Source organism: Vicia villosa, unplaced genomic scaffold (assembly GCF_029867415.1).
Source record: "Vicia villosa cultivar HV-30 ecotype Madison, WI unplaced genomic scaffold, Vvil1.0 ctg.001992F_1_1, whole genome shotgun sequence".
Taxonomy (NCBI): domain Eukaryota; kingdom Viridiplantae; phylum Streptophyta; class Magnoliopsida; order Fabales; family Fabaceae; genus Vicia; species Vicia villosa.
Window position 1 is genome coordinate 138,199 of NW_026705803.1, and position 13,944 is coordinate 152,142.

The window sequence follows — 13,944 nt, forward strand, 5'->3', positions numbered from 1 at the left end:
AAAAAATTCAAAATATTGTTTAAATTAAAAATTATTTTATATAAATTTTACGTTTTTAATATTTTATATTAATTTTAAATATCTTTTGTTTAATTACAAGAAAAATGAGACTCTTAAAATTTGAGGGTCGGTGTTGTAGCACTCCCTGCACTTATGCAGGGCTAGGCCTGTCTGTTTTACTCGTTGTTGTTTTTTTGCAAAATGAACCAAAATTTTAGATTCGCACACTTCAATAAATTTGTTCCGCCTACTTGTTTGTTGGGAATTTTTGATTGCGCCGACATTAATATAAAATTTTACAGTTTTTAAGTGTAAAAGGTATAATGTAAAGCGTAATAAAATTTTGTACATGCATATTCAACTATACTTATTCGGTCTTGTCTTTTTAACTTTTGTAGAACAGGTTTAAACGGAGGGACATGTTTATTAACCACCTTTATTATATGTACCAATATATTTTTATATTTATCAATAATTTTTATATAAAGTTTCATTTATATATATATATATATATATATATATATATATATATATATATATATATATATATATATATATATATATATATATATATATATATATATATATATATATATATATATCATTAAAAATAATGTGCAAAAATAACAATGATATCGTTGTATAATTGGGGTAAAAAAGGGGTCTATTAATATACCATATTTTTAAAGCCAAAATTTAGGAATTGAGTTGATATGTAAATGAAATTAACGTGAAATATTATACATGTAGAGAAAGGTAAAAATATGAAAATTTGTTTTTGTTCAATAATTTGTTTTTATTAAAAAAATAATTAATGTGTCTCTGAATTAATTATATGAATGATGAGGTCATATAATCATCCAAAATTAATAAATAAATAAATAAATAAATAAGTGTATCCACCATAAGGAACAAAAACTCTATAATAAATTTATCTCAATGTTTAAAGAATTATTTTCAAGATTCTTTCGAACTTACGATCCCACCAAAATTTTGTCACACCACATTCTTTAGCCTACATCACATGATTTGGACATATATGTTTAATAAATAAATTTAACTAGCAGGTGTTTAAGGTAACTACTTGTGCTAAGCTTCATTAGTGGAAGATAATTATCTAAATTATCTCAAACTCTAAGGAAGACAGAGGTGAGAGTTTTGTGTCGGTAGCACCGTCGTGTTGTTAACGTAAAGCATCTCAATTGGCTTGTTTTTTATTTGAACTATTAGATGCACAGATTGTTAATCAGCACTATATTAATTAAAAATAATGAAATGCTATATACCAAAGAAAAATGGGTTATTGATTTGTTGTATGTCCAATTTGAAATGAATTATTCTAAAATGTAAGAATTTTTATAAATGAAAGAATTTTATGGTTTTTTTCTTTTCTCTTTTGTTAAAAGATCACATATAATTAAGCTGTGGAAAATAATGAATCATTCACAAGTTTTTTTTATTTAAAAAATTTAAATATTTAATTTTTCATTAAAATTTGTTTAATTTTTTTATAAGAACTTGATTGACTTAGGTGGCACGGCTAGATATTAGTTTTGCATAGAAGTTAGGGTCAATCTTAGAAGTTGTGAGTTGTCTTGGATTGTAGAATTATGTTGGTATATGGTCTTATATGGGTAATAACTAGCACATAAACAATGGGGGAGCGAGAGCAACGAAATAGATCTATATGAGTCACAAGAGAAAGAAATGACATAAACAAAGAGGCAATAAGACTTATAGATTAAATGATATTACTACTTGTTACTTTACAAATGTTCTTGGAGATATATTTATGTGGAGGAAATCGACAAATCATTCTCGCATATTGGGAAATTTGTAGACCTATTTATTTCAAGAAAGATAAATAAGATAGGATTTTCTTTTTTGTTTTGCAAGACTCATGGGGTAGAAGATGCATGTCGATTAGAATAACAACTACATAATATTTGGTTTCGATCATTCAAAGTATGGACAAATGTATCCAAATTTGACAGAAGATTGGAAGAGTTGAAGATATCAAGATTCAGTAGAAGAAAAAAGCTAAAGGCCCTGAGGGGACATTAGATAGATGAAAGTACACGTCAAAAATATAATGGAGAGAAATCAGAAGGAGGAAAAAAGGTCGAGAATTAGAAAGTTATGTATGAGAGATATGACACATGAAAGAATGGGTTCTAGAGAAATTAGTTATGCTCAGGTGGTTAATGGAAATTGACTACAGAAAGAACTAAAAGAAGCAATGAAAAAAAGACAATTTTAAATGAAGAAGATTTGAAAGTCTAAATAATTAACACAAAAGAAAAACAAGAAAAATATAGGGGAAAGAGTTACATAGGTGAAGGAGAAGATTTGACTTAGGCAAAAAATAGTTTTGTGGGAAGAGTTCACAAACTAGACGAGGTTTCATAGTTGCAACAAAAAATTATGAATATGAGGATTACAAATCTAGGAATAATCCCAATGGGGAGGTATTTATAAAATTCCAGAAAGATGAAGATTTTAATTCATTGACAAAAAATGCAAGAGTTCTTCCAACATTGGTTCCTACATGTAGAAGAATGGTGGGCGGAAGCAACGTCAATTGAAATGTTTACATGGGTACGCCTATATGGTATCCTAGTTCATGCTTGAAATCATGAGTCTTTTGCAAAGATATGTATATTTACATGGAGTCTGATTTAAATGGATTGACCAAGTAGAAAAGGTTAGAAGTAGCAAGGTGTTTGATTATAACCACGTAATTGGAGACTACTAATAATATTTACAAAGTGATGATAAATAACCATGTGTCTGAGATTAGAATGGTTGAGGAACATTCACATCTTCAATTATTGATCTAATACAAAATCAAGACCAAAATTCAACCCGAAAAGGAAAAATCGAGGATCACTAGTACAAAAAAAATATAATTAAAGATATTACACACGTTTTATTAAAAATAGGTGTAAAGCACACATGCAGTAGCAATTTTGTAAATAAAATGTTAATTTAAGTTTTAGAGCATAACAGTCGACACCCTTTTTTAAATAATGAGTGTAAATTTACACAAGGTGACAATGTTGTAAATAAAATGTTAATTTAAGTTTTAGAGTATACAAATAGACACCCATTTAAAAAAAATGGGTGTCAAATTGAAAGAGTAGTTCACATAAATTTTATATTACTCAGAGTGTTAAATATATACACTAGTTTTTTGAAAGAAAAAAGATGTAAAATTAAAAGAACATTTAATAGAAAATTTATATTACGCAAAGTATTTAATCATTCATATACATCTGTTTTTTGAAAAATAGGTGTAAAATTAAAAGAGTATTTAACAAAATTTATATTAGTTAGAGTGTTTAAGACTGTCACAAACGACACTTCCTTTGTTAATAAGATGGTACAGTTTCTAAAAAGAGAAATGAATTGCCATGACTTGATGAGTCAGAGGAAGAGGATGCATTGAAAATACAATAACTGAAAAATAATTTTGAAGAAATAATGACTCATTATTACGAGTCTATGGTCGTGATTGAACTACAATCAATAAACCTTAAAAATAAAGGTAAATTGAAAGAAATTGAAAAGAAAACCTATTGGAAATTAATTGGGATTTGATCTAAAGTTAATGAGGTGAGGCTGAATGTGAATAATGAGAGAAAGTGTTCTAGAGAGAATAGGGACACCGATGATAAAGGTGTAATGGGTATTAATGGTTTTTTCACAAATCTATTAGCTCAACTAGATTAAGGTAAAAATATGTAATTATTGAAAATGCATAATACCACATTATGAGAAAATGGATTGGGTCAAGAGAATATTAAAATGCAAAATACCTAAGTGGACCTAATTTTGATCCATTATCGAAAGACAAAAAATAAAGGTTTAGTATCGATTCAAGAAAGTCAGTGTTAGGAAGTTTTATCTTAATTGGTGGAAGAATCATATCAATTAGGGTTCCAAGCCTCAGAAGGGTTAAATACGACACAACAATCGTTGATGAAGTCGATCACAATGACAACATAAATGGGCGATCTGAATTAATAAGCATTGGGAAAGTCGAAGATAATGTTTTAAAAACCAGATCGGTTGGTCGGACAGGTTCAACCGCGAACTAGAGAGGCCACCGGTCTGGTTTGATTGTTACATCTTCTCCATTTTCACCCATATTCTTCAATTTCCTTGGGTCACATATGAGTCTGAAGTGGATTTGCAATACAAAGTTGGCCCCCCTAAAAATCTGTTTGTTGTTGATTCTAAATAATTTTCTTTCCTAGAAAAATTTAGGTTTCTCTTCTTGATATGTTTGGAAGGAAGAGGGGCAGGGTGAGACAAACATTTCTTTAGTGACTCAGCAAGCCCCTTTGAATGACCCCTCTCTTCATTTGGAAATTGAATTTTCTGAATGAATTAGGCCAAAAATATTAGGGGATTTATCAGACCAGCTAATTATATCTTGAAGCCTCACATCTCTTAGATGGCCTGTCTCAACATTTCTAGTTAGTTCCCTAATGGGAGACTCGATGTAGTTCCCATTTCTAGGCTGGTGTCCATTGGTCACTACTTTTCTCTCTCCACCCCACTTTGATTTCCGATCATCACTTTTTTTTACACACCTTTTTGAGGTTCCTCTTCAACCAGCAAATAATTTTTTGCACACGTCCCCTTATGATTTGACAAGTCATTTATAACTTTTACCACCACTTTTTCCTTCTCTGTCTGACAATTGCCATTGTACTTTTCTAAAGTCACCTTTTCATAGACCATTGTCTGGATTTTGTTCCTTAGTGCTTGATTTTGACGGTTGATTGAGGAAACTATTGATGCCTCGCTTTTCACTTTCATTTCTCATTTCTTCTCCCTACCATTTGTTGGAAAACTCATCAGACTCTATATTTGATTAAGTTGTTGCGAACTCTTGATTCAAGGCGATGTTGATCTTTAAAGGACCTTGAGAATAGGGATGGAAATGGGTAGGGTCGGGTGCGAGTTTTACACTACCCAAACCCGCACTCGAAATCACCATCTGAATCTGAATCCAAAGGCTATTCTGGTGGCAAATTATTACCCACGCCCACACCCGTTGGGTTTGGGTTTTTTCAGCCAAACCCGAACTCGCTGCAAAATACATTTTTCCTACAACTTTCCACAATTATGTATGTATGTATGTATGTGTGTGTGTGTGTATATATGTATATATATATATATATATATATATATATATATGCGGGTGTGATTTCGGGTTTTGGGTGCGGGTTTCACACTACCCAAACCCGCACCCGAAATAACCATCTGAACCCGGACCCGAACTCAAAGGCTATTCTGGTGGCAAAATATTACCCACTCCCACATCCGTTGGGTTTGTATTTTTTCACCCAAACCCGAACCCGCTGCAAAATACATAAAATACATTTTTCATACAACTTTCCACGACATATATATATATATGTGTGTGTGTGTGTGTGTGTGTGTGTGTGTGTGATTTCGGGTTTCAGGTGTGGGTTTCACACTACCCAAACCCGCACCCGAAATATGGGGTGGCACCCAAACCCAGTCAACTCGGGCTTTCACCCGTTGACTCGGATTCGGGTGCGGGTGGGCCCTGCGAGTTTGGGTCTGTCTGCTATCCCTACTTGAGAATCCTCCACCACTTTAATCATAAACACTTATTCATTGATCTTAACATTAAAAGCCTCATTAAATACCATGACATTACTTGTTCGAACCATAATGTGTGCCACATCCATATTAGTTTGGATTCTAGTGTTGTCGTCAGAACACATGGGTACAACCAAAGGAGCCATTATGAAGTCAAATAAATATGGATTCCACGCGTGACATGGTATTCCCTAACAAGGACCCAGGTTACTCTTTCCCTGTTCATATTTGAAGCTCTTCATTCCCTAATTTATTTAAACCATTGTTTTAGTCAATCGCTACCCTTCTCCACCAACGCTTTAATTTCTCCTTCCTCACTTTCCTCAAGCAAGCATAGATTTGTGCCTTAAGAAAATACTTGAATTGGAAATAATCCTTTGTGTTATAAATATCATGGATGTTATATGGCATTCTTGGATTTTCTACAGTCCCAATATAAGCTTTCTTGAATATGCTAAACTCAACATCTTAATTCTTATATTCTAAATATGCAAATACCAATTTATATTCCCTAGCTCTTTGATTTTTTTTGTTTTGAATTTAACCTATATTGATCATTGTTGTTCTTATGAACATTTGCATATGATCATGGTTCTTTATTCCTTTTGTGTGATGTATCTCCCTTATACTTTGCTTGACCTTGCATGTCTTTGTTCTAGAGGCTCTGCTTCCCACTTTCCTTTATACTTACCCATCTTTGTCTACTATTCTCGTCTCTACCTTCCAATGAACTCCATTATCACGCCTTCTTTGAAATCTTGGCACGTTTACGAATATCATTCTCTATCAAATGAAAATGTTATCCAATTTGGTAGTTAACATTTTTTCGTTCAAGATCACTGTATCTCCCTTATACTTTGTTAAAGAATTTACAAATTCGTACCTCTCATCTCTAACGTCTCTCACCATTTTATCAATATCATTGTATCTCATAAAATTCTCATTCATTTCCTTCGCTCCATAATCATCTGATTTTGACGTGAAAAAGAAAGATGTTGTTGGTCTTCTCCCAAAATCATCTTGATCTTCCACATTATTCCATTGTGTAGATCTCACGTTTCTCCTCTTACGCGTCTGAACGTACTCCTACCCTTCACTTCTGTGGTCGTCATTTGGTGGTTAATGAATGCAAATTAATGACTTTTAAGAAGTAGGCATGGCAACGGGGCGGGTCGGGGACGGTTTTTACCTCCCCCAAACCTAAACCTGAATCCCCAAACAATCCCCATTCTCTGCCCCAAACCCAAACGAGGATGAAAAATTAAAACTCAAACCCGTCCCCAACGGGTTCGGGTATCCTCGCCCAACCACCATCCATTTAGCAAAATCAATTTTTTAATAGAAGTGTTCGTTTTTTCGAAAATCAAATTACATTAAATTATGTAGGTTCATTTCAAATATTTTAAATAATAAATACAAATCAAATTATCAAAACATTGGCCACATATTTAATATTTTAATTTATCAAAAATAAATAATAATGTAAATAATGAAATAAACGGGACGAGTTTGAGGTGGGCCCGGAGTGGGTACTAGTGTCTTATCATCTAACCCGTCCCCATATTTTATAATCAAAGAAAACTCAAACCCAATTAAAATAGATTTTCTCCGTCAACTTCAGAATGAGTTTGGACATATATCCTTGAATATGGATTTTATTGTGATACCTAATAAAAAGTTTTAAAAAGTTAAAGACAATTGATTTGAAGAAAGTTGGAGAGAAGTTATAGCTTCTTCTTTTATTGAATTTTTATATGAATGTATATTCGGATCATATCAGCCCTTTAAATAATCTAACGGCTGACAAAATATTAATAAAGCCCGTGCAACCTGACACGTTCACGGTTTGTGTTTTCTCGTACTCGTTTTGCACTCAAGCAGGTTTCTCGAATGTCTTTGTTCTCATGGCTTCTCGTCTTTACTCTTCTTCACTCTCCAATATCCCTCTTTTTCTTTCAATTTCAACCCCTTCACCTTCTTCTTCTTCTTCTTCTTCTTCTTGCAATCGCAATTTCAAATTCAAACCTCTTTCCCACCTCAACCAATCTTCTTTACACCACCCAGTTACAAATTCTTCATCTTCATCCAAAACCAAAATTTGGGTCAATCCCAATAGAGCCAAATCTAAACCTTTCCGAACCAAACCCTTTACCTCTAGGTCCCGTTTTCTCCTTCAACTCGCCGCGTCTTTGGACTCGTGTGATCCCACTCAGGAACAAGTCTCTGCAATTCTGAACCGTTTAGGAGACAAAGACATTGCGGAAAAAGATGCCGTGTTCATTCTTGATAAGATGGTGAACCCCAAAGCTGCATTCGTTGTTCTTAGATACCTTAGGGACAAAGTTCAACATGTTAGATATAATGGGGTGGTTCTTTACAATGTGACTCTCAAGGTGTTTAGGAAATGTAACGATTTTGAAGGAGCACTGAAGGTGTTTGATGAAATGCTTCAAAGAGGGGTTAAGCCTGATAATATTACTTTTACTACTATGATTAACTGTGCTAGGATGTCTGCTATTCCGGATAAGGCTGTGGAGTTGTTTGAGAAGATGCCGGGTTTTGGGTGTGAGCCTGATGCTGTCACATGCTCGGCTATGGTGTATGCGTATGCACAAACTAATCATGTTGATTTCGCTCTACGACTATATGATTTAGCAAAGATAGAGAAATGGCCTATTGATGTGATGACGTTCTCGGCCTTGATTAGAATGTTTGACTTGTCTGGAAACTATGATGGATGCTTGAATGTACACTTAGAAATGAAGAGTCTCGGTGTGAAGCCTAATGTGAAAACGTATAACAGTTTGTTGGTTGCCATGTTGAGAGGTAAGAGGCATTGGCAAGCCAAGATTATATATCAAGAGATGATAAGTAATGGAGTTTTGCCGGATTATACGACTTATTCAACTCTTTTGCGAGTCTATACTATTGCACAATATGGTCAAGACGCTCTTCGTGTTTATAAAGAGATGAAAGGGAAAGGAATGAATTTGACTATAGATCTCTATAATGTGCTTTTAGCTATGTGTGCTAAAGTTGGCGCTAATGATGAAGCTCTAGAGGTTTTTAAAGACATGAAAAGTTCTGGGACTTGCCATCCCGACGTTTGGACTTTTTCAGCCTTGAGTAATGTATATTCCAACAGTGGGAAAGTTTCCAAGGTGGAAGGGGTGTTGGATGAAATGATCAAATCTGGCTTTGAACCTAATATTTTTTTTATGGTATCACTTGTCAAGTGCTATGGAAAAGCTAAGCAAATTGACAATATTGTGAATGTATTTGATCGATTCTTGAATCTGGGAATCATTCCAGATGATCGCTTCTGCGGTTGTCTGCTGAATGTTATGACACAAACACCGAAGGAAGAGTTTGGTAAACTAATAAATTGTGTTGAGAAGGTTAACACAAAACTTGGGTATGTGGTAAGATACTTGGTGGAAGGGCAAGATAGTGATGAGAATTTCAGCAAGGATGCATCAGAACTTTTAAATTCAATTGACGCTGAAGCAAAGAAGCCTATATGTAATTGTCTGATTGATCTTTGTGTCCATCTGAATCTGCCCGACAGAGCGCACATCCTTCTTAGCATAGGGTTGATGCATGGAATATATAGGAGTATGCAATCAAGATCTCAAACAAAGTGGTCTTTGCACCTGAAGAACCTCTCGATTGGAGCTGCTATGACTGCATTTCATGCTTGGATAAATGACTTATCTAAGGCTTTGGAATCGGGTGAGAAGTTTCCACCACTACTTGGAATTAATACAGGGCGAGGAAAACTCAAGAATTCAAGCAAGGGTATAGCTAGCATACTTGAATCGCATTTGAAGGAACTCAATGCTCCGTTCTGTGAAGATCCAAATGAAGCTGGCTGGTTTTTGGTTACAGAGGAAGCAGCCAAATCATGGCTGGAGTCCAGGGGATCAACCCAATCCATCGCTGCTTTGGATTCTATGGTTTTAAATGCTCCATCAATGGCTCTTCCACATTGAAAATATTTTAAGGAATGATGTGCTGTGTTACTTTCATTCATTTTCATACTCCAAATTTTAATGTCGGGTTCTGACTCCAATTCTACTCCAGCTCCTGAAGGTCATAAGTTATCTTGGCATTTTGGTAGGAAAAAGAATAAGGATAATAGGATGGGAAAGACAGAGGAAGTTGCAATTTTCTGATGCATATTCAAAATCTGCGGAAGTTTCAATTTTCTGAAATTTGAAAAGCAGCCCATATGTAGATATCTCACCGATTCTGAATCTTTGAAAAGTCCTCTTCCTTCCTCTGATGGAGCATATATTTATGTAATTTTTTATTCATTTATTTTTCTGCCTTGTCTTACAAATACTTAAGTCTTTGATAGTTATAGTTTCTTGCAACAGAATTGAATGCATTTGGTAGTAATTGTAAGTTTTCATGGTTGAAGGAGCAACAGGTGTTGTATCAAAATGTTTTCCAAAGTTATGATCCAATATGAGTTTTTTTTTTTTGTGAGGCAATATTAATTGGAAGAATGCAATTAAGAAGAGTTCACGGTGAAAGATAAATACTGAACTTTTGTCATATTCTTTCCTTTTCCTTCTTTGTATCTAAAGTTCTTTTCATCCCAAAAGTTCACTAAAACCAAATTGCCTAACTTGTTGTATCTAGAACAAATGTTAAAGCTTGGGTGATAGACTATGTAGCTCCGACACCTCTGAAAAAGGCGTGCCCGTTTTTGTGTCGGACATTTGCACCGACACTTGTGATTATGTTTAATTTATTCATTTTTCAAATTATTACCTGTGTCGCTGTGTTAGTGTCGTGTCGTGTTTGGGATGACCGTGCTTCATAGGTGATAGAATTTTTTTCACTGTTATATTAATTTTCTTTTTACAAGTAGCTAAGATTTATTGTCCTGAGTATCTTAGGAAAATGTGTTAGCTTAACTTTTTTTTTTAATTCTATTTTTAAATTGCATATGATATTTATTACCATTAACTACCATTTTTATAAAATAAATTAAATCTAATGTTGAATGCTAATTCTAAGCAATTCAACAACGTATTCTTTGTGTTTTTTACATATGAGATTCTTCATTGTGAAGTATGTGAAATTGCAAAACATAAAGGAGTGCCTTTTCCTTTGAATTATAAAAGATGCATAATTCGGTTTCATTTAATCCATACTGATATTTGATGTCCGTCCACTATTCCAAGTGGGTATGGGTTTCGATGGTTTATTACTTTCATAAATTGATTGTACTTGAATTATTTGGCTTTTCCTTCTCAAGAATAAATCTGAAGTAAGTACTGTTCTTCCAATTTTTTTCAATCAATTTGGTGCTAATATTAAAAGAATTATATCCGATAATTGAAAGGAGTTCCTGAATCATATCATTACTCCTTGTGAAAAAGAAGAAAAAAAAAGACTCAACCAAAAATGAACTTTGACCCTTGAATCATTAGAGGGGAAGTTGTACTTACAAATTCCAAATATGACACATAAAAAACTCAACCAAAAATGAACTTTGACCCTTCAATCTTCCATTCCACCATCTTCTTCCCAAACACACACAGAGCGTAAATGGTTCATGCTTACACTCTCTGTTCTTCCCCTTCTTCCACCTTCTCTCATTTCACAACTTGCATTTCATCCCCTAATTCTTTCGCCAACCCCAAATTCCCCAACGTCAATCACAAATCCCGCAAATTCAAAATCTTTTTCTCTTTCCAACCACCCAATTCTATTGAAGATGCAAATTCCTCAACTTTATCCAAATCTAAAATCTGGGTCAATCCCAAAATCCTCAGTTCCAGACGAGTTTGGAGGAAAACCCAACACGCCATCTCATCTCTCGCCAAATTGGACAAATCTTTTGACCCATCTGATCCTATTGAGCAGCAAGTTTCTGAAATTCTCAAGGGTTTGGGAAACAATGTTGCAGAACATGATGCAGAGCATGTTCTCCATAACATAGCAAACCCTGAAATTGCGATTCTTGCTCTTGAATACTTCAAGAAGAAGCTTGAACCGGAGAGACATGTTGTTCTTTACAATGTGTTGCTTAAGCTTTTTAGGGAAATTAAGGATTTTAAGAAAGCAGAGAAGGTGTTTGAGGAAATGCTCCAGAGAGGAGTCACGCCTAATGTTGTTACGTTTTCGACTTTGATTATATGTGCTTCTGTTTGTTCTTTGCCGCATAAATCTGTGGAGTTGTTTGAGCAGATGCCTTCTTTCGGGTGTGAACCAGATCACAATGTGTCGTCGTCTATGATTTATGCTTATGCTCATATAGGTAATGTTGATATGGCTTTGAAATTATATGATGATGCGAAAAATAAGAAATGGCCTGTTAGGGCAGTGGCTTTCTCTGCTTTGATTAAGATGTATGGTGTGTTGGGAAACTATGATGAGTGTTTGAATGTTTATAATGATATGACGGCTCTTGGTGTTAGGCCGAACATGAAAGTGTATAATAATTTGTTGTTTGCAATGGGGAGAGCTAAGAGGGCAAGGGAAGCCAAGGGTGTATACCAACAGATGAAAGAGAATGGATTTTTGCCAAATTGGTTTACCTATGCTGCTCTCTTGGAAGCTTATTCTCGAGGACGGTATAGTAAAGATGCGTTGAGTGTGTATAAGGAAATGAAGGAAAAGGGGATGAATATGAAAAAATCTCTTTACAGCATGCTTCTTGACATGTGTGCTACACTTGGCTGTGTAGATGAAGCCGTAGGAATATTTGAAGATATGAAGCGTTCCGAGACTTGTGAGCCAGACCTTGTTGAATACTCATCCTTGATTAGGATGTATTCACGCATTGGGAAAGTTTTGGAGGCGGAAGCCATGTTGAATGAAATGATGATAAATGGATTGGAGCCTAATATTTTGATTGTCACAAGTTTTGTTCAATGCTACGGAAAGGCCAAACGAACCAATGATATTGTGAATATATTTAATCAAATCTGGGAAACTGGCATCACTCCTGACGACCGTTTGTGGGGTTGTCTTTTGAATGCGATGACTGAACTACCAAAAGAAGACCTCGGTAAGATAACAAATTGCATTCAGAAAGCTAACCCAAAGCTTGGTTATATTGTGACATATTTGACAGAAGAGGGCGAGGATGATAGATATTTTATAAGGGAAACATCAGAACTTTTAGTTTCAGCTGATGATGATGATGATGTACAGAAGTCTATGTGCAACAGTCTACTTGATCTTTGTGTAAACCTTGGTGTGCAAGACAGAGCTCGCGACCTTCTTGACTTGGGATTGACGCTTAAGATATATAGCGATATACAATCGAGATCTGAAACTCTGTGGTATTTGAACCTAAAAAAATTCTCAGTTGGAGCTGCTATGACAGCATTTCATGTTTGGATAGACGACTTGTCTAAGGCTTTTGAATCGGGCGAGGAGCTTCCACAAATACTTGGAATTTGTACTGTCCCTCGGAGACATAGGCAATGGGAGAAAGACATGGCTATTATATTTGAATCATATCTGAAGGAACTTAGTGCCCCTTTCCACAAGGATACTAAAATGGATGGCTGGTTTTTTACTACAAGCCAAGATGCCAAGTCATGGCTGCAGTCTAGAGGGAGGTTCAACTTAAACCGTTGCTGATTTGAACAACACTGTTTTAGTTATTCCAACAGAGGATCTTTCCGGTTGATAGAGTTGTTATAGGTTTGCCATTTTCCACAAAGTTTTAATCTATTTTTCTTTACCTCTGGATTTTGGCAATAGATGCAATAGATAATATTTGTTTTATTTTGGATTTCTGGGATCGTGAATAATACTATTGTGACATCCTCTATTGTGATAGGCAAATAAGTGTTGTAAAGGGAGATCAGGAAGTGGCCAGAAGGTGCTACCAAGACAATCTCTGAATAAAAAAGGTGGCGATGATCACTTGCCCAACACTGAAGTCTAATCCTCACGACGTGAATTTTGTGGATTTGAGCCTGATAGCGGAGTATTTAGAAGTAGGGCCGGCCCTGAGCCAGGGCAAGCAGGCCCACAGCCCAGGGTCTCAAAAACTTTGGGGCCTCAAATTATTGATGGGCTGTTTTAAAAATATAAAACATGTTAAGGTGATATATTTGTTGTTCAGAGTATTGACCGTTTGTTTAATGTGGCCGTGTGGAAAGGAAACTGCTGATGTACCTGGAAGCGGGGAGTTCAGATCCTGCTACCACCTTTATCCAATTAATTGTCGATTTTTTTGAAAAAAGCAGCCACATCAAATTATCATTTCATTCAAAAAATTATTGAAATAAATGTGTTCTATCTTATCCATAATTCCACACCTCTTAACAT

At 34.9% G+C, this 13,944-nt stretch overlaps 2 protein-coding genes across 2 annotated transcripts; both read left to right on the plus strand.

The window, feature by feature from the left end:
* Positions 1 to 7,496: 7,496 nt before the first annotated feature.
* Positions 7,497 to 10,488, plus strand: LOC131637424 (pentatricopeptide repeat-containing protein At4g16390, chloroplastic-like). Its single transcript, XM_058908009.1, has one exon. The coding sequence runs from the start codon at positions 7,545 to 7,547 to the stop codon at positions 9,630 to 9,632; it is 2,088 nt and encodes a 695-aa protein (XP_058763992.1). The 5' UTR covers positions 7,497 to 7,544; the 3' UTR covers positions 9,633 to 10,488.
* Positions 10,489 to 10,960: 472 nt separating this feature from the next.
* On the plus strand, positions 10,961 to 13,944 carry LOC131637416 (pentatricopeptide repeat-containing protein At4g16390, chloroplastic-like). The gene is made up of 2 exons (XM_058908002.1): positions 10,961 to 13,311; positions 13,451 to 13,944. The coding sequence occupies exon 1, from the start codon at positions 11,203 to 11,205 to the stop codon at positions 13,246 to 13,248; it is 2,046 nt and encodes a 681-aa protein (XP_058763985.1). The 5' UTR covers positions 10,961 to 11,202; the 3' UTR covers positions 13,249 to 13,311; positions 13,451 to 13,944.